Raw genomic sequence first — 21685 nt, 5'->3', positions numbered from 1 at the left:
AAAGTTCTTTAATGTGGAAATGCTCAGCACTTCTTCACATACAATTGTGAAAAAATGCTTGGATATCTTCATTGCATTAGATCACTATGCAGAGATTCAAAACTATTTATTTAGATGAGAAAAGCAACAGAAATGATGAGCAAATAAAGACAATTTCCCTAAGATTTTTGCCTGCCAAGTATTTAGTCATAGAACTCAAGGGCTGTATTGAGACCTGGGCTATTTCTGTCTATTTAGACAGCAATCAATATATTCTCTTCTCTTTCTATTTTTCTTCATTAGAACTTTTGTTTGGAAGTGAACCTTGTCATTTTTTGCTACCTACATTAAGCAATCACTCAGAGGCACAGAAGTACTGCCAATTACCTCGTGAAATCAGCTGATAAACACCCATGAGGCAAATTACAGCTGGGAAAATTCAAGTCCCCTAATTTACCAAAAGATTTCACAAAATCAAAACACTCCCCCATCCCCCAAATCAACAGTTGTTTATATAAGAGAGGTTAAATGCCCTCCTGCCTTCTAAAGAATAGAAGAAGAAAGAAAAGGAAATAACATCCCAAACCACATCCAGCTTAAGAACCAACCAACCATATGGAGATTCTATACACACAAGACTTAAATGAGGTCACTTTGGGAGGCTTTGTGATGTCATCTGAAATGGGAAATACACAGCTGCATCCTAAAAACTGCAGCAGAAATACTATTTAAATATTCCTCAGAAAGAAAAAATATGCTTGGCAACACAACCAAAAGCTGTGATACAAGCATTTTGGACCTGGGGTAAGTTGTAGGCTTTCTGTAGGCTTTCTTCACAAGCCTTTGGGTTCTTTACAAAACCTCCTACCTTGGTAGGGCTGCCACACCTCTCACATGTCCTACACAGGAGGCTGCAGGCTAGAACATGCACATGTTTTCTCACTACTGTTAACAGGAAAGTCAGCTGAGACCCTCCCTTTATCCCTTCCTTACCCTTTTATACCTTAGTCTGCACACCTGAAGTTTAGTTTTGCCACTCAGAAAAGAACTAAAGCATAAAGGTTGTCATTTGTAACAACCAAGTATCTAGGAAATAAACCACACAGATGGATGGATCGATCGATCTGTCTATCTATCTGTCTATCTATCTATCTATCTGTCTGTCTAATCTTCACACTGTCAATCTGCAGGTTCAAAAGAAGTTCTGCACAGATCTTCTTTACTCTTAGGTTAAACAGTGAAGTCTTTGCCATTAAAGATCTAAATCAGTTCTTTTATTTTCAATTCTTTCTCCCCTCACCTCTAACCTGAGGAAAGTTTCAGGGCATTAGAATTTCAAGAGCAGATGAAGTCAGTGACTAAGAAGGAAGAATACCAGAAAGAACACTACTAAAACTCAGAGATGTACAATTTTCCAATCCAGAAACTGACAGAGGACCTGTAGCAAGACTGACAAGACTATTTAATTACAAACAAACAAACCCAGGAACATTTACAAGTACAATTAAAAATTTATTTTTCTCTTTCTGCATTGAAGTGAGTATATGTTTACACACAATGTGACAAAAAAATCATCTGGATACTAAGTACTAATTAAGATTGCAATTGTATTTTCCTTTATAACCATCAAGAATATAAGCAGGGAAACAGAAGAAAGGAAAAAAACACATAACTTTGCCTGATATATCACCCAGTGCCTCTGGTTTTACTCATCCCCAAAACCTCACTTACAGGACACTTTTGGCAAAAGTCCCTGAACATTCTGTCCGCCCCAAACATTCAGTACAGTTTAAAAAACAGGTTCAGTGGCACTTCAATATGATTTCAGTAACATTTGAGATACAGTGCACCCAACACTGCATGCAATTCACTTTGCTGTAAGGCTGACTTAGACATAAGGCAAACATTACCTTGGCTCTCAAATATTCCATGATTAGACAACCTTAGTACACATACCCCTGTTAAATGCAGAGATGCCTTGATTCCCTTCATTGCTTTTCCTTCTGATCAAGAAAGCAATTCAGGGAGATGGTGTGCTAGACTAAACACAAACTGCAAGGCATCAAAATGTTAAAACAAACAACAATGAATAAAAATAAACTATATTCACTTATTCAAAACTTATTTCCATCACTTAAATAATTTTATCTGCATTTACAAAATACATACACTTAAATATCTTTTAAAGAAATAATATCTAAGATATCACAGATGATGATTTGCTTTTCATAATCTAACTGCCCTATCTCTGGAATAAAGATAAACACTGGACAGTGTTACTACCTAGCATGTTTTCCTATTATAATAAATTTTCTTAAATATACAGTAACTTCTCTTTAACTATTCTGACAGATAGTGCAAATAAAGACATTCTTTGGGTCACAATTTTAAAATATTACCACCAACGCTATCCTCAATTTAATATTGTTTTAGTAAATAAGTAAGAAAATATTTTAAGTGTACACATCTTCTAACATCTGTTTAGCAACACATTTTCCTCAGTTACCTTGGCTTAATGCAGACCACAAAAAATGAATAAACTACAATATTGCTCACCTATCCAAAAGATATGTTATACTTAAATAAATATATTTAGAAATCTACCTATGTTTCCCATTGCTTTCCACGTATTGTTATTATCCAATGGCCTACTACATCAAATCATATCAAAATATCTTCAGAGACAACAAAGATCACTTCAGAAGCACTGCTCAAAGGCAATGAAATAATGCTTTGAGAACCTAAGCACATGTTAGGCCTACACAGATCCAAGCAGGTTGTAGAATACAATAGTTTATGCTTGCTTTAGAGTCAACTACTGCTTTGCCCTAGCCAGAGACAAAAAGCTTATCTTAAATATTATCCATCAATGGCACAGCAACACAAAGCAGGCCTGTTTGCTATCTGATGTTGCTTGCTGGCTTTGCACGTTTGTTTGCAGTCACTGGCACCTGGTGGTTAGTTCCATTAGTGGTGTTTGTTGCTGAGCCATTCACAACGATGTAATCAACCTTGCTTTCCAGTTTCACCAGGCGTTGTAAGATGTCATCCAGGAGAACAGCAATTGTTCTTTTAAGATCAGCTGAAGATAATGGAAAAAACAAATTACAGCCTGTTATTTACTCTGTGTGGAAAAGAACTGCCATTTCAACATACTCACATCTTAAGATTTGCTATTCTCCCTAGCATACTTTTTGGAAAGGAGTGCAGATTGATCAAGAAGTACAGAATTAAACAGCTTCTTGAATTTTCTTTAATAACATTCCTTTGTTATTTTAGGGAAGGGAGATAGCAGGGAACTGTGAAGGCAGCCAATTTAGTATTAGCGTATAAGAGCAAAAACACTAGTTGGAACATTAGAAGTGGCTATTCAAAGGTATTACTTCAAATTTCATCCAGACAACAGCATTGGAATACTCAGCTATGTCATCTTTTAGTCTTGGATACAAGAGAATATATCTAAATACTTTCCACCATAAAAAGGTAGTTAATAGCTTTCCCATAAATGACAGATTTAGCCCACAGAAAAGCTGTTATTAAAAAGTATCTTATTGCTTCTTACATAAGCTATAAAGCAAGGGTAAAAAAATCTATTTACATCTTTATAGACTGAAAGATAAGAGAAAAGATGGTAAAAAAATTCTCATGATCTGGAACAAAAAAACAGCAACATCTTTCAATAAAAACTATTTATGCTGTTGCCAATCACCATCTTCTTTCAGATTTGAAAAACATTAACAAACCAGGTTTTACAAGCTGTTAAGATTCCCCTTACACATGAAATCTACAAACTCTGTCTCTACCCCCTGCCCTCTAATCATTTAATTAAGCAGAAAGATTGGGGAGAAAGATCACAGGCATCAAAGTGAAAAAATAGGCGTAAAACAGATAAAATTAAAAATTAGTAGTAAATTTCAAAAAAAGAAGTACCTCCCTCTAAAATTAACTAGTTCTTGTTTAGTAATGTTAACTTTGAAAAAAAAATTGCTAAACAACTCAAGCCAGAACAGGGTCTGGGTCATGTACAGAGGGTGGGTCGTGTACTCTGTAGTATCATTTTATGCTCAACAATCTGATGGAGGGAATTGTCAAGTTTTAATTCTGATGATCAGCAGGTTGATCAAGAGATGACTTAAGTTTATATTAAACTCCAGACAAAACCACAGAAGACAAGTCTCATTTGGAAATATGCTGTAAGACTCATAGAGCAGGAGAAAGCTGCAGTACACAAAGATTTTTTTGTTTTTTTTAAATGACAGAAAAACTTAATTACACAGTAAAGGAAGGAAGTCCTTGATGACAAAAAAAAAGGTGGGAGGAGAAAACAGGGAAGAAAAGAGAAGGCAGTCTCTTACTGTGATAAAAATTAATTTTAAGAATGAAAGGATTAATGGTTTAAACACTTTTTAGTCTCCTATTCCTCTTGGGTTGTTCCTGCACTTCTTGTCATCACAGACTTGCCTCCTTCTTCCTTAGCACCAGCAAAAAGACTTCAGACACATTTTTGCTGCCTGCACTCTTACCAAAGGCCTACAAAGGGCGTCCTACAACAGGCAGAGCCATTTAAGCAAATCTTAAGGGGATAAAAGCTCATTGCTATACATCTTTTGAAATACTATTTTTAAAAATAAACAATTTTAGTTATCTTTTCAATATTTCAGAAGATGGTAAATACTGGCAACCTATTTATCAAGTTAGGTACAAATTCACAAGGCAGGCAAATCAGAGATATGATGCATCAAGTATTATAGCTCACAAGACAAGGGACGTTGTCTATTATGGCTACTTCTAAAACAAGGAGAGATTCTGCCAAATTCATAATTGCCTTGCAGTCTCCAGACTGCAAACTCAACTAGTACCTTCCTTTTTCATTGCTTTTTCAAGGAGAAGAAAATCCAAGAAATAAAAGCAGGAAGTTAGCAATGAGATACTAGAAGAATCTGGAATGTTGAAGTGACTTAATATAAAACTTTGTCCCTGTATCAAGCATGTGCTTATTCCTCAATAGCTGAGGATTCAGAAAAAGACAAATGTGCTGTTACTTCTGTAAGTAACTGTATTCATGTACCTGAAGAGATCTAAAAAAAAATCCTGGAAAGCAAAAATTTCATGTATGAAGCTTAATTTTGCAATTCATCTTAATCTTCAATTTCACTGCATAAACTAAAATCAAATCAGTTAATACAGAGAAGGTTTTTTTCTGCTGAAGAGCATATACTAATTAAAAAAAAAAGAAAATGTATAACTTTACAGTTTACAGAAAAATAATATATTCAAGTAACTAGTATGGCTTTTTTCCTCTTACCATATCCTGACACAGAGGCTCCACCACCACCATTCATCAGGTTTTTATTTTCTTCTGCCAGTGCTTTGACATATCTTTTACTGAGGTCTAATATCTGTCCACGCAACTCAGCACTGCTTTGGCGTCTTGGATACTGAAAAGTGTAGCGTAGCAACATCAAACCCCAAATGATTCCAAAGACTAGTAAAAACATACTCAGTTTCTGGGACATATTTTTTCTTGAAAATGTTAGAAACATTTCTGATGAAGGCCACAGGCGTGTCCTAATTTCAAGAAAAGTAACTGAATTTGGCTTTGTCTAATTATATTACATATTAAACAAAAATAATATTTCTATGAAGTGAAAGATCTTCTGGCTGGATCATCTTGAATATATCTTCTCATGTTTTAGCTGGTCTTGATTCCTGAAATTTGTAAAGAACCACTTAGTTATTCAAAATTGCTACTGTTGTTGAGATCAAGAACAAATATCAGTTTCAAAATATGGTATTATTGCATCATCTAGCAAATAAGTTTTTTTATCTGCTTAGAAGTTCAGGTTCAGTTATATTTCCTTCTCACCTGTTATTTACAGGGTTTCCTCTTCCTATTTTTACCAATTTTTATTCTCCAAAAATCAAAACTTCTGTGCTTCCACAAAGCACCATAAGTATTTTAAATATTGGAATTTAAACTGACATTAAACTCAAATGCATTTGAAAGCAGATACAGTATCTAGAAGAGACCTGTATAACATTTCTGTACAATACTGTGATGAGTTATACACATACATCTAGACACAAGACCTTGTGAAATGATTCACTTGATTCTTACTCTTCACTTTCAAGTACAGCGCAAGTGTGAACAGACAACACATGGAATGATGTTTCTTGGTTGGTTAGCTAGCTCAAAGCTTCCTCTCCTGGCTTTGTACACCATTAAGGTTTTTTATTTGTTGTGGTGTCTTATTAATGAATAAAGAGATAAAACCAAAATAAATTGGCACATTGCAGTTCAGCATTTTACTTCGACTTTAAAAAATGTCTTACCATAGTACCCAATTCTGATCCTTCAATAGATGAAGGCTTCAGGAGGAAAGGAAATGGTAGGAAAGCTTCATCAGTTAAATAACAAATGCTCAGACAGTTTGAAGCAGTTTGAGCCACATATCTTCAGGGATATCTGTACTGGGGAAAAAAAGATTTAAACAAAAAGTGAAGATATCTTCATTTACTTGTGGAGTAGTTACAGTCAAAGGCTTCAAGCTACATGCTTTTAAAACAGAACTACATTTTCAAACCTAACTTCAAACAGTTAGGGAAGAACATAGAATTACTCTCCATTTTATTATGGATGCACACACTTGAATGCCCAGTAACTGACTTTAACATACTTTTAAAAGAAAGCTTGGTAAGAATCTCATGAGCATCTCCTTCTTCTTGTGTTAGAAGGCAGTGATAACAGATGGTCGATTCATCGTACATGTACATGCACATATATTTACAGGCATCATTCTATTACTAATTTTTACCCCTCAAACAGATCCCACATTTTTAGACTCTTTCCATGTGCATACCTCGTATTTCTCATTTTTCACCCATCTCTGACACTACTCCAATTATTCAATACTTTCTTAAAAGAGGATTTCTATTATTTAACATCATCCAGATAAAGCTACTCATTTTACACAATAGTTACATTTTTCCTCACTATTCCCAGCTCTTCTCCACGTACTACCTGACACAAGCACTTTTTAGACTGAAATTACACATATAATAGAGTTCCTCACCAGACTTCCTGTAGTGGCACTTACACCTTGGTTTCTATCAGAATACTGAGACCGAGTTTCTTGTGCTGCTGAGCTCCCATTTAACCCTAACTCTGCCTCCACGGCACTTTTCATGCCCTGCACTGACCAGTTCCATCGGCCCTGTGCCGACACCCCCGTCTGCTGCCAACACAAGTGTCACTGCCAGCAGGGCGCCAGCGCCGCTTGTCCCTACCCTTCACTCTTCACATAATCCTCTCAACAAGCCAGCCAGCATGCCTGATTCAAGTGGCAAATTTTTCAAGTGCTCTAAAATCAACATGCATATCTAAATTATTCTGAAAATGATTAACCCAAGGCAGGGACAACATCAGGATTTAGACACCAAAGCTGCTGTAAAGTAACAACCAGTTGTGTGTGAAATGCCATATGGCAGCCACTGCCAGTACATGAACTGACTGCTGGGTGCACCAGGGCAAGTGGCAATCCCAAGCCACTGAATGAGGAACAGCTCACCCTCCGCCATGGGGTGTGACTGTGCACAAGGACAGACAGCCAACATGCAGCAATTTGAACTCCCACTGTGTGGTGTTTTCGGGGTCCCCCGTCGTGGGGAGGAAAGATGAATCTGACTCCATGTTCTCAGAAGGTTAATTTATTATTTTATGTTACTGTATTATATTAAAGAATACTACACTAAAACTATACTAAAGAATAGAGAAAGGATACTTACAGAAGGCTTAACAAGATATTAACTAAAACCTTGTGACTGCTTCCAGAATCCCGAGACAGCCAGACCATGATTGGTCATTAAGTAAAAAACAATTCACATGTTGGATAAACAATCTCCGACCACATTCCAAAGCAGCAAATCAGGGAGAAGTAAATGAGATAATATTCTTTTCCTTTTTCTCTGAGGCTTATCAGCTTCCCAGGAGAAGAAATACTGGTGAAGGGATTTTTCAGAAAATATGACAGTGACACACCACTGTAAATGCAGTGGGATGTACTTTGTTCAAGAAATGTGTTTAATCCCTCTAAAACTGGTTTTAAGATACTAATTTGTCTTAACTACATAAAATAAGCAGGAAAACAATAAAAATTTACATTCCATAGCACGAATATTGGAATTATGTAGCTTAAGATTTCCTGAAACAAATCTTCCTTAACATGCACTAACCAAAACTTCTTTTCCCTAGCTCTTTGCCAAATCCATGGCTCTGCACTCAGACTTTAACGAAGAAACTGCACCCACATCATTATGTCTCGATATAATCTCTGAACAGTATTAAAAATGATGGAAAACATTATGAGGTCCAGGAGAAGAGTATTCATGTGATGGCTCAGAAGACCAAACAGTATCTCTCAAAAAGACACCATAAGTTTCAAACCCCATTCCCAACAGTCTCTACTTCTTCTAGTAAAAAAAAAAAACAAAAAAAAACCTGAAAAGAACAGATAGCTCTTGCAAAACTTAAATTGAGTTCAGCTCTCCACAGATCTCCAGCCATATCTCATCCTGAAGCATTTAGACAGTATCACTACAGTCCTTTGGAGCAGAAATAACTCTGCCATCACACTGTAAATAAGACCACAAGCCAGGATAAGAGGTCTAGCCAAGAGGAACAGATTGAATAAACTCCTGCCAAGCAGCAGCAGGAATTGCAGACTGGGCCATCGCCATGCATATCTGATTCACAGTGCACACGCTGACTACTGAAACTAATGGAAATTAAGGACTTAACCTGCTGGGAAATTGCATAACACCCATATACTGAAACAAGGCAAAGGAACTCAGAGCAAGGTTTACCAAAATGAAGAGAACTATTTGTACTTGCCACTTTTCCTACAAATTTTTAAAGGCCATTCCCTCTTCATGAATTCCAGTGTAATCTCAAAGTTCTGGAGATTTGATCTCCTCTTTACCCCTGAAGTGCATGCACTTCTAGTGACTCATAAGACACTCCCTGCAAAATTCTTGGGGTAAAAAAAAAAAAAAAAAAAAGAAAAAAAGTGAGTTTATGCCCAAATGATTTGGAAGTAGGAAAAAAAAAGAGTATCAGAGCAGCAGGTGCACATATTAGGAAGGAAGCAGCACAGTAAGATGGATGGACTGGGATATTCTTGTACCTCTTGTTGCCCTGAAGGGTCAGCACTTCTCTACAAGAACATTATAGCTTCAACAAAACTTGGGCTCAGAATGGACCTCTGTTTTCCGTAATTTAGAGGTAGTATCCCAAAAGATAACATCATACATGAAAGAAAGTAAGTGTATTTTGTGATCTTTATTCTCCCTCATTCTCTCAAAGCACACAATATGCTGAGTTGGAAATCCTCCCTGAGCAGGAAAAAAAGGAAGCTGAGACTTCCTTCTTCACACTGATTTATCCTGGTTAGAAATGCTGGCATACCGCTCCTCCAACCGCAGCTGAGGGACTTTTGCGGCAAAGGCAAAGCACTGCAGAGAGCAACAGGAAAAAGGATGCATCAGAGCTACACCTTGCTGCAACTCCTACCACCATCTCTAATCACGGAGACTGAGACAAAAGGCAGACAACCATGAAGATGAAGCAGTACAACCGGAACAAAATCTGAAAATCTTAGGAGGGAAAGAAAAGAAACAAAATCCCAAAACAAAACAAACACAAATCAAACAAAACCCCTGAGTTAACTGCAGGCAAAATGGCAATCCAAGAATCCATGAAGAAAAGAATGTCTTCCAGATAATCCTTTCAATTAGCAGCCTAAAGTAACCGATTCAAGTGCCAGTTTCCCGAAGTACTTTTAAATCAGCATGCATATTTTAATTATTCTCAAAGTTGCAAGCCGAAGCCAGGAGCAGCATTAGAACTTGGAGCTACAAACAATTCCTGAATGATGATCTGACACTGGGTCTGCCTTTCACAGACATATAAACAGCTTGGTTTTCTTCACTGTTGGTTGTCTAAGAAAAGTACTGCCAAAACCTACCAATGTAGATACAACTTTGTCCAGTGGTACCACAACACTGACATCCATCTGGCAACAAAACAATAAACTAAGGCACTCATCCACTCCAAAATAAAATCATGTCTCTATCCTGTATACCTGTATTTCAAAATCAGTCATATATAAATTAAAGGATTGACTGCATGAAACAAAAGGAGCAAAGATTAAAAAGAGCTACAGAAAATGCATTATATGTTCCATAATATAGCAAAGTTACACTTTACTACTTAACTAGCATCAGACGTCAGTTTGAATACTGATCCTTCTCCATGGAAACTAGCCCATACTTACAAAACATCCTTCTTGAATTTTGTTGCAAAGTTCTCCTCTTTACTCATTCCCAGAAAAACCAAGAGATTATATTAACATACAACACAAAAATTAAATGGTCTATAATGCAAAGGAATGACTTGTACATGCTCTGAAACAACCTCAGCTTATCAGGAAAACAAGGCATACCTAAATCCTTAAAAGCTTATTTCACCTTACAGCACTGTCACTTCTGCCAGTCAATTGGCCCATGAAAGACTGGCACATATTCATCAGCATTTTTCTAGCCTGCCCAATTTTTCCAGCCTCCTAAACCACTAGAAACGATTGCCGGGCAAATTTAAACCTATCCTGCAGAGATGATTTGTGTACCTTCTAGTTTTGAAAAATGTACAGGACAGATGATGGTAATTATTTGTAAGAGAAAAAGAAAGCAGCAGGTCCATCAGGCATTTTTGGTAGTTATTAATAAGCAGTTTGCAGATGCAAAGAATACAGAAAACCAAAGCCTAAGAGAAACCCAAAGATTGATTCAAAGATCAAACATACTTTTAAGAATAAAGCCAAGAAAAATGCAATGAAAAGAATATTATTAAGATACAGTCCAATAAAGTCACCTCTTTAGTCATATATTTCGAAAGACAGAACTAAGGCAGTAGTTCCTCAGTGATACTCTAGAGACCTAGTCTCTAATGCCCCCATATATTAGGAAGGTAGGCCTGATAAGTGGGAATTTTACTCCAACTATTACTTACTACCACAATATGTATCAGTTCCTCACTTTCAAATTATGATAAACAACAACATGACACTGTGCATTCAAGAGCAGGTCTGGTTTTGCAACCAGATAAACTGCATAAAAATAAGAATAAGTGATTTATCAAGACAGAGCTTAAAAAAAAAGCCATACACAGTCCTTGAGGCATACATCCAATTAAAGAGTAAGTGGGAAAAATCTTGCTATAGAGCAGACAGAAATCAGGACAGTAAAAATAAAAGCTGACATTAATAATAACTATAAAATAATTATACAGTACAAAATTGGAATTTATTACTGTCTCAGTGGAAGTACAAAAAGTTTATGAAATTGTTAACAATTTAAAATTACCATAGTAAAATTACATCTGTACAAGAAATTACTATTAAATTCATGGCAACAAACATCTCTCAGTACAGAGAGGGTACTGTATCAGTAAACAAAAGCTGCCTCTAAATATGCAGAGTGATACCTCATTGCAATAGCCAACAAACATTTCAGGAAGATTAGAATCACTGGGCATTATAGAATATCAAGAAAACAATTTCCACAGTAGCATCAAACTCCATTCTATTATTTTCCCCTTTTTTGCATCTGTTTACAGAGTGCACCCTCTGGCCCATTTACCTCTGTGACCTCCAAAATATTTTGTTTTCTAATTTTCCAACAGAAAGCTTTGAGCATCACTCAGCTGACAGGAATCAATTGTGCTGACCGTTCTGAGAGCAGACAGGCTGGTTCTATGTTATTTGGAAAACCCTCAGCCATTTCTGTGAAGAAATGCAAATGGGAAGTCTAAAGAATGACTGACATACAGCAAAACAGTACAGAACATACTCACTAGACAATTAACTGTAAAAGACTGAGACAATGAAGTAAGCACCTAGAAGCCCAGGAGCTCACATGCTGAGACTTTTTGGAATGCCAAAAATGATGTTTGTATTCTGGTAATTTGAAGTCTTAGATGGTTGTTGGTTTGGCAGTAGATGAAAAATCTACATGAGGTGCAGCTGGCAAACAGGTACCCAGAGAAGTGTTTACACAGAGCCCTGATTAAAACTGGTGTGTAAGGAAGAAGCACATTCCTCATATTTTTATGGGTACAAGAGTTCTCAAGAAGAGGCCAATGAGACTACTGTCCTGTACTGGCACATCTATACTGGTGACTGTCCTTTGGTTCCCAGGTTCACTCCAGACAGCTGCACAGTGCCGTAAAAAAGCAGGATATCCCACTTGGAACCAACCATTAACAGCAATGCCAGTTCTCAGACAAGTGAAACCACATTTAGCTGTCATTTAATAAAATTTACCCTCAGCACTTCAAGTATTCCTATTATTACTGCTGTAAAATTTGGTCAATAGAAAAATATCACAGCAGAGAGGGAAAAGAGGATCTGTACTGACAAAACATCAGCAATGCCTGACATAACACAGCCCACCAAAACTGATGAAACTCAAGGATCTTTCCAGACTGCATCACAGATGAGTAGATAGAACAGACCATTTATATTAACAGCTCCTAGACTCACATGAAAATATCAATACTATAAAACATCCTGCTATCTTAAGAACAGGTAAGAAGACATACTTCCAAGCAAAAAAAAGGCTGTCCTATCACTATGAAGGCTGCTGGGCTGTAGGTTTTAGCAGTTCTATATCGCTATCAGAGCATGCTGCCAAAGGAGTCTGCTTTTGTGTCTTTTCCAGGACATCTATCTTTATATCTTCTCCTACAGCATGTGTTCCTTCATTCTCTGCTTCTACATGCCCAAGACTTGCAATTACCTTGGCACACTGAAAAAAAAAAACCCACCAAAAAATTTTTGCCTTATTGCTAGCCGCCTCTTAGGGAACACCTTTAATGGATATTCCAAGTGAAAGAAACATGAAGTTTAAGGGAATAGCAAAAATGGGTAACTACCAAAAATACCTACCCTTCCACAAAGAAAGAAGAAAAATCTTGTGTGCTCCTAACAGCTCCCATCTCTCAACACAGCCAAAGGAAATAAGGGCCAACAAAAGTCACAGCTCATCAAGCAGACACAGTGCTGCTGCTGACGAGCTGCTGGGACTACCTCAAACATATCTTACACCAGGAAAGGTTTTACCTCCTACAGGCTTCTAAGAACAGCACCAATTTGTCTTGTAGATGAACTTCGAGTTGAGAGCACAAACATACTGCTTTCAACTTGAAAACCCACACAGCAAGCTTACAGTGGCCCTGGTATAAAATTATCTGACAACCCAAACACTAGACCACCTTTTACAAGTATTTTAGAAATACTGGAAAGCTGTTTCTATTTAAATGCATGCATTCCTATTTTAACTGCTTTGTTTCACACTTTCTACCAATAATTATTTTCATTTTGCATTGTGTCTAAGAAGTCTTCTAAAGTACCTTAGAGTATCTTTTTTTTTTCAACACCTTCCCCCTTTATTTTGCCTACTACTGTCACTGAATGCTTCTAAAATAAACCAACCATTTAAAAACAGAAATTCTTTGTTCCTTGCCTGTGGGCAGTCAGCCAAGATTCAAGATTTTGAGAGGGAAAATGGCTTGGCAAGAAAATTAAAGCAAGCAGATATCAATAGGAACAGTATATCAATAGGGACAGTATGCTACACTTGCTGAACTTGCCCTCCTCCCACTGGGCCCATCTGGGCCCCAAAACATTTCTCCATCTCTGTATCAGATTCTTTAAAATAATAATAGTGAAAAAAATATTTAAAAAAAAATCTCAGCTTAATTTTCCCTGGCACACTTTTCTCTATTTTCTCTTCATGCTTTATTGCCACCATTCAGGTCACTGTAGGACCCTTGCTCCTTGAGAAGAGTCCCTTATGACAGAGCACAAGGCACTTTCTTGGCTTCTCACTTCCCAGCAACACTGCCACGATTTATTAATTGCAGGCTACGACAAGTACCCCATAGAATTCCCTTGTGAAATTTCACAGCTGTCCTTGTATCGCTCTTTCCAAAGCCCCTGAGACTCCAAAACTTCCTCCTGAGATGTTTAGCTAATTTTGACTAGTTTTACAGAGACCCAAGCCTACAAGATGATGTATGTACGTTACATTTTCATTGAACGTTTTAAAGAGACCTAAAAGGAAGGCAGGTATCATTAAAGAAAATAAAGAGAGAAGGGGGGAGACAGCTAACAAAGTGACAGCTGCAATGGGGGAGAGATTGCCACTGCTCACACATGCACACAGTGCACCACACAAACACTATTCCTGTAGAACAGCAACAAAAAAAGCACTTGTTCCACTGGGGACAATTTAACTTGCCTGATTTTCTTTCAAGAAACTCATTCAACTCAAACTGCATATGAATTTGTCCACCAAAATTATGTTTCTATGGCAAAACTGCAATACAGACAAGGCTTTGTATTCATGCTCCTTCCCAGAAGGCTGACCCAGGTGAAGATTTCAGAAAAATACCACTGGAGGAAATATTAAAGACAAGTGATTTCTTCTACATCTTTTCTTCTACAATCTTACTTCTAGACTGACTTGTCAGCTCAATGTAGCATAGTAATGCAGTATGACAGATGTTAGTTAACTGTAACACCTCAGTGGTGTGCGCTGCAAAATACTTTATTCTTAACATTAAGGAAAAGGTACCCAGAAATTTAACTGGATTATTTATAACATATTTCTTCAGTATTACCGAAGAAACCAATTTCATTGAAATAAGTTTTACATTCCCCTGTCTACAACTCTAGTTTAGGCCCTATTTTACATGGGCAAAGTACCCATTCAGTTCCGAGCAATCCAAAATTAATCTTTTAAATTACATACACAAATGCCAATATACCTATTTTCTGTAAAGTTTATAAAGGTTTTTTAGTAAACCATTGAAGAAAATATAAGATGCTGTTATTAATAATGTTCAGTTGAGAAAACTCAGCTCATAAAATGCCACAAATTATAAATCACAGGTGAAAGAGGTTGTTAATAAACAAATAGCATATGAAGTACATTTTATCAGTAAACTTGTACCAGGAAAAACAGATTCATTTGAGTGACTGAACCTCACAGATTTTTGACAGCTACTGGAAAATGACTATTTTTGACACTTAACTAGTTTTCAGATACGTTGACTACACAGCTGACAATTTTAGCTGACAGAATGCATTTATCCTACTTACAGTTAGGCAAGATACAAGAACTACTCCCCTTTACTATTCTCGAAAAAGGTACTAGTGATCATGAACTCCAGGGGAAATATCTTACTTCTAGCAGCTAAATGACATCCAGTCCCCCAGGATACAACACAATTTGTGATTAGCTGATACCAATGCCTCCTTCAAGGAGATAACAGCCAAAAGGAGTCTCTAAAAGCAGATACTACAAAAGCTTTAGAAAGAAAAAGCTGTGGGGGCTGAGGAGGAGGAGGAAAGGAAGTACCTTTACTTCCAACTGTAAAAACCTTTAGGAAAAGGACCAAAGGAATTCCAGCATAATTGCTTAACACTCTGGAGCTCTCGAGTACCTATTAAATAGCTATAGATTTTAACACCTAAAATACCAAAAAGAGGCTTTATACACATGGGTATCTGCAGTGAAAACAGGAACATAGGTAACAATAAATTTCTACATTTGGTCTAAAACTGCAATCACACTGCTTGTAGCACTAACAGAAGATGCTACTCACTATCTAATATCATCTTCATATTGTTTCCTTTCTCTGATAGTCTCATGAGAGTAAAGCAGCGATTCATTACATTTCTTCCAAAATTAATACTACGTTACAGTTGGGACAAATCACATGCACACTAGGACGTACATCATGTTCACATTCTCAGGGCTCTCTTAAAATAAAAAGTTGCAATTCCTACAGAGATCACTTTTCACAGTGAAAAAACACATCCGTCTGCCACCAGTTCACCCACTGCGGGGGGGGGGGAACAACAAAAGAAAAACCCCAAAACAGAAACAGCAACCAAAAGGAACTAGTTAACTCAATCTAAACTGCTCTAAGGAAACTCCACATCATGTCATAGCATAGAACAAAAATTATCTATGCTTGTTTTGTGGCACACAAACACAGAAATTACACTGCACTCTAGTTGTCAGTATCTTTTAGATGACAAGAGACATAAAAGAAAATTTACAGGATGCTACCATGTTAGGTTAGGGAAGCGAAAAGAGAGTTTATTAATAATGAATGATGAACACAGCTACCGAAATAAGGTAGAGATAGTAGTACGTTATACATGTTTACCAAAATTGAAGGTAAGTGCAGTCAAAACATCATCAGATATTACAAATAAAACCAATTTTATTATATTGTAAGAAGGAACCGCTGTTCTGCAACTCTTATCGTCAAATATTCTATATATTATAATCTCCTAAAACGGAATGTTTTCAATTTTGCAGACTTCATTCAGTGTTACTTTTTCCTATTTCTTCAATAGTACCAACGAGACCAATTTCAGTGAAATATTTACCCGTTTGTTTCGGGCTTTTTTACGCAGACTTGCTAGTGCCGGAAGATCACTTAACCTGACATTGTAAAGGATCCTGCCTTTGCCTGAATATGACTTTTTTTTTTCCTTCCCGTGAGTTACATCACTCTAACCATGCTTTACCTGTCTGGAAGTTATGTCCTTACAGCAGAAGTCATCGATCTTGCAGAGTCACTGCAGCCGCAGCTTAAGCCTGGAAGACCGCTGCTAAGGGCGGCGAAGGAAACCAGAAAACCCTCGTGTGCTCCGCCGCTTCCTGCCCACCCAAGGACACTGCATCACAGCCCTGGCACACGGAGCGCCCGGGCACAGCTCACGGCCCCGAGAGCCTCGCAGGTGCCGGGACCCGCCGGGCAGGAAGCGCGAAGGAAGCCGAGCCCGTCCCGCAGCTCCGGCAGGAGGGGCGGACCAAGGCAGCCGCTCAGGCGCGGTGCGCACCCGCGGGTGCGGGAGAGCCGCAGCCGCCCTGCGCCATCCCGTTGCCGCCCGAGCCCGCAGCCACTCCCAGCCCTTCCCCCGTGAAAACACGCACGGGCGGGCCGACAGACTGACGGGCGGGTGGGCCTCCCCCACACACACAGTCCCGCCGCCCCGGCCCAGTGCGCAGCTCTGGGGCACTGCCGGGGCCGGGGCGCCCCCCTGCGCCGCCCCCCGCGCAGCGCCCCCCGCCGGCCGCCCCGCGCTACCTCCGCTCGCCGCCTCCACTGCCGCCTCCTCCCGGCCCGCACCCGCGCCCGCGCGCCGCTTCCGCCCGCGCCGCGCGCCCCAAGCCCCGCCCCCGCCGCAGCACGCGCCCCTCGTCCGCCCGCCCGCCGGGCGCCACGGCCGCCCCCCAGCGGCGGGAGGGAGCGGCGGCAGCGGCGTGAGGGGGCGCGCTCCGCGCCTCGCGGCTCTGCGGGGAGTTTGTGCTCATCCGTGCCCTCGGCTGCGGAACGGGGGCTCGGCATGTTTAGTCTGGAGGAAACTGAGAGGGAGGTTCTCATCAGTGCTTTTAAATATCTCAAAATAACTCTTGGCGAGTTATTGGCCAAGAGGATGGTGCCCGAGTTTTTGGTGGTGCCCCGCGACAGGACGGCAAGCAAAGGCCGTGAACTAAAACACAGCAAGTTCCGCCTCAACATGAGGAAGAAACCCTTCACGTTGAGGGTGGTAAAGCCCTGGAACAGGCTGCACAGGGAGGCCATGGAGTCTCCGGCTCTGGAGACATTCAAAACCCACCTGGACACACTCCTGTGTCACCCGCTCTAGGTGACCTTGCCTTGTCAGGGGGATGGACTAGGGCATCTCCAGAGGTCCCTTCCAACCCTAAGCGTTCTCTGATTGTTCGTGGCTGGCGTGGTACATAAACCTCTCCCCTGCCTCCTGCCCTCACCGCGGTAACCATCTAAATAAAATGCACTGTGAGTGTAGGACTGTGCTAGAGTCACCCCAGGCTCTTCCTGCAAGGTGCTGTTTAAAGGAAGCTGGTATCAATTAAGGAAAGGTGAACATAAGGGCAAAGTAAAGAACATGTTTGACAGCTGCAGAGTTGATAGCATTTAGAAGTACCTGTTGGTCACCTTATCTCCATCCCTTCAGCGTGCGTCAGAGGCCACATGGCTTCTCCCTGCTTTTCAACCTGCATATTCTGCACGGGTTAGCTGCAGGAAAAATCGGCATTTAAATGCGATGCTGTTCTAGAAAAAGGGATAGTGATACATCAGAGTGGCCTAGACCTAAGTATACAGACAAAACTTTTGGCAGGTGCTAAGTCAGCTGATGAATCTGAGATATGTGATAAAAACTACATGACAAAACAATATCAAGCACAGTGTTTCTTTTCAGTGGCATATGAAAATCAAACCTTAGAAGTGTTTATATAGTCCTTATATTTGTGGGTAATAATACTCTTAGTATCATTTAAAGGGGTAGATAAAAGCCCAGGATTGCAGGTATGTTGCAGTGTCCTGTATTATTTGTCAAAATAATAATAAATTTAAAAAACCACCAGAATTAGATTGCTGCTGCAGTGTTATTTCATTCCTCTCTTGCCAATCATTATCTGTAGATGGTCCTTTCGAATTTAATTTGCATAGCTATTGCTCTGTCCTTTTCAAATATGAGTTAAGAATTTCCTCTCCTAATATGTTTAAACTGCTAAATGGTAATGGCTAGAGAACAGCACACTAATCAATATGCTCTGAGATTAGCATAGTTTCTGTCTCCTGGCTTAACTAGTTAATCCTATAATCTGTATATGCAGATAAGAATACATGCAACTTTATACTTGCTTTACTGCCACTATTTTTCCCTCTTCTTGATCCCTTAGCACTTGTTTTTACCCTTTCCCTTTAGGGAATGGGTCTGATCTGGGCCTATCTTTCCCCCCAAAGTGTATTTTTTTCCAAAATCATGAATACTCTATATTTACTACTGCATTAAAGCTAACACTGCATTAAACCAGTGTATTAATATTTTTTGGAAAACCTCTATAAGGCATGCTTGAGGAACATGTAATTATGTCATGTTAGTGTATCCTTTAGGCCATCTCTAGATGCTTTCTGTGTTCAAACCATCTTCCATTTAGGAGAGACGCTCCCAAAGACCCAGACCAACCTTGGAGTCTTACCAATAAATAGTGAAAGCTGAAATATAATATAAAATAATAATTGTCTTTATGGTCCAGGAAACTACAGGTGAAGTAATTGTAGAGTGAAGTCACTGTAAAGAACAATGAAGGCAGATAAGTTACAGGAAAAAAATGTGAAGGCAGCATGTAGTTTTCAATTCAAAATGTAAAATTTCTTAGACTTTTGAAAAATAGGTATTTGTATCAGCAATTGCCATTTTTATTTTAGGTTCAATTGCCAGAACATTTTAGGATAACGGGAATGAAAAAAATCTTCTGGAATAATGCAAATGGCTTGAATGCATGCATCAGGTCTAGTCTAACCCTCAGAAACTGAAATCACAGTGTGGACTGTAGCTAAATCTCATACATGTACGTGTTAACAAAAATTGTATTCCTGTCCTCTATTCTCCTGACCTTTCCCTCCATCCCCTGCTTGATTTTGTTTTTGGGTTTTTTTTTAGTGTAACCATTATGTATTTTCAGTAGGTCCTTCATATTCCATTTTTTTTTCTGTGATCCATTCTATGGTAGAAAACCGATTAGTATTTTCACTTTAGAATTTGAGCATGTCCTTCACGGTCATTCCTTTTTGTTCCTGTAGTTAGAATATAGGCAACATCAGACAGGATCAGAATATGCCAGAACACTATGTGATCTTGCAGTAGAGTAAGTACTTTACTAATAAAGTTACAGTTGAAAAGGGAGATGAAGAAATCTATGTACCAGAGCTGAACAGAGTAGAGCTGCTATAAAAGACAGATTATGACATGGATTCAGAATTGTTTTTACATCAGCAGAGGCTAAAACTCAGGCCAACCTCCTAGGAATGAAAATTTATTTGTAACTGAACAGGAACTGACTAAGGAATTGACTGAAACTTTTTAAGTAAGTGACGTCCAAGAAACTCTTACCCAAAATTAAATATTTTGCAGACCTAGATGACAAGGAAGACTTTTCATCAATATTGCCTTCTTTGCCATTGTGAGATAATTTACTCTTCAGTTGATTATTTGCTTCTGAATCACCAAGGAAAAAGAGCAAGGGTTGGCATGCACAGTTCCAGCCTTCCATTTACAACAGAAGCACAAAACAACCAACACCATTTATGGTCCAGGCAGGAAGAAGCAGAACCATTCCTGTAAAGAAGAATGCAAGTCAAGGCTCTGTTAGAGCCTTAAGCTGTGGTGACCACTGGCTGTCAATGTTCGTGTGATGTCTCCACTGGGACAAAGCACCTGCTGGGAACCCAGTGCTTTCCTGCACGGACAGAGCAAGTTTAGCTGTTTCATCATCTTGGGAAATTTTCTGACTTAAGGAACTGCATACCTGGTCTCAAATGCCTGCAAGGTATCAGCTGCTGTAGCTATTGGTGCATGCTGGAGGAGGAAGCACCAAAACTGTATAGGATACAGGATCGCCTTTCTCAGGGGACTGACCAGAAAGGATATAGCTTTTAATAAAACCATGGTTAAAATACAATTCTCATGATTGCAAGTCAAAATTTAGGCCTTTGTTTTGTAGAAGCATGCAAGACTGGATCCTGTGACTTTATCTCCACATGTGTACAATAAAAGCAGCCCCCCAGCCTTGCGTATTAAATATCCTTTTGCCATAATACAACATCCCTGATGACACAGACCCACATGTGAAAAATGTGTATTTTATGATTGGCTTTCTGCAAATATTAAAATGAATATTATATGTGTTGTGTTAGAAAGTAATGCTGTATTAATTCTCTTAAGTAGTGTGTTAAATATAGTTTTAGGTTATAAAAAATGTTAAATAGAAACTATGCTATGTAGGATACTTTTTTTTAAAGAAAGGACTCGCAGCGAGATAGCAGCCACAGGACACCTAAATCTTTCAGAGAAAAAGAATTTATTGCCCTCTTATCAGAAGAAACGAACTTCTTCCTGCCTCGAAGGCACTGTTAAGATTCAGAGGAAGAAGTTGACAGATGACCAGACACAATTCTGTGTTTGAATGGAATTTATGCATCATGTACGAAGTGCATGAATATGCAACAAGCTATTGTTTTTAAGGGTTAATCCTTTGTTAACGGATGTCCTTTTTCAGGCTTTTGCTGCCCAGAAAAATGTACCTGGATGTCCGTAACTCTTTGGTTCTATTGTCTCATATTGTCCTAAATCAAATTGTCCAAATTATTATAACCCTAATTGTATTACTATTTTTACAAGCATTTTATTACTATTAAACTTTTAAAATTTAAAAAAACAAGTGATTGGCATTTTTCACGCACACAAATTCATATGGTTGCATAAACACATTCATATAAATGTTCTTCCTTGCACCGTGGGAGCAGAACCCCGGAGAACGTGCTGGGGGAAGTGGAAGATAAGGGGACACAGGAGCAGGGTGATAATTTTCATGGCGTGAAGGAGCAGCCTCGTAGCAGTGAGGAGGAGGTCTCTGTGCGGGGAGTGGCAGGAGGGATGCGGGGTGGCCCCGCCTTGTCCCAAAGTAAGTTCCTTTCAGTCGGTGCGCAAGACGCCAGGCCACGCACAGGGTCGAGATATTTGATTTATTGACAGCTCTG

General features: G+C 39.0%; 1 protein-coding gene across 3 annotated transcripts; it reads right to left on the bottom strand.

Moving 5' to 3' along the window:
* Window positions 1-1470: 1470 nt before the first annotated feature.
* On the bottom strand, window positions 1471-17097 carry CCDC126 (coiled-coil domain containing 126). Of its 3 annotated transcripts, none has more exons than XM_030943886.1 (4): window positions 16641-17097; window positions 6313-6450; window positions 5285-5688; window positions 1471-3061 (listed from the first exon to the last, which is right to left on the bottom strand). In XM_030943886.1, the coding sequence occupies exons 3-4, from the start codon at window positions 5520-5522 to the stop codon at window positions 2880-2882; spliced, it is 420 nt and encodes a 139-aa protein (XP_030799746.1). In that variant the 5' UTR covers window positions 5523-5688; window positions 6313-6450; window positions 16641-17097; the 3' UTR covers window positions 1471-2879. The 3 variants fall into 3 exon arrangements, with proteins under 3 accessions (XP_030799746.1, XP_030799747.1, XP_030799748.1); XM_030943887.1 differs by having other exon boundaries at window positions 6313-6445; XM_030943888.1 differs by lacking the exon at window positions 16641-17097 and adding an exon at window positions 7765-7854.
* Between the last annotated feature and the right edge of the window lie 4588 nt (window positions 17098-21685).

Source organism: Camarhynchus parvulus, chromosome 2, assembly GCF_901933205.1.
Source record: "Camarhynchus parvulus chromosome 2, STF_HiC, whole genome shotgun sequence".
NCBI lineage: Eukaryota > Metazoa > Chordata > Aves > Passeriformes > Thraupidae > Camarhynchus > Camarhynchus parvulus.
The sequence above is the reverse complement of the archived record's forward strand: the minus strand, read 5'-3'. Positions and strand labels throughout refer to the sequence as shown.

Coding starts and splice junctions, on each gene's coding strand:
- CCDC126 (XM_030943886.1), bottom strand. CDS start 5,522: ATGTTTCTAACATTTTCAAGAAAAAATATGTCCCAGAAACTGAGTATG. Junction 3,062..5,284: donor AGCCTCTGTGTCAGGATATG/GTAAGAGGAAAA, acceptor CATTATCTTCAG/CTGATCTTAAAAGAACAATT.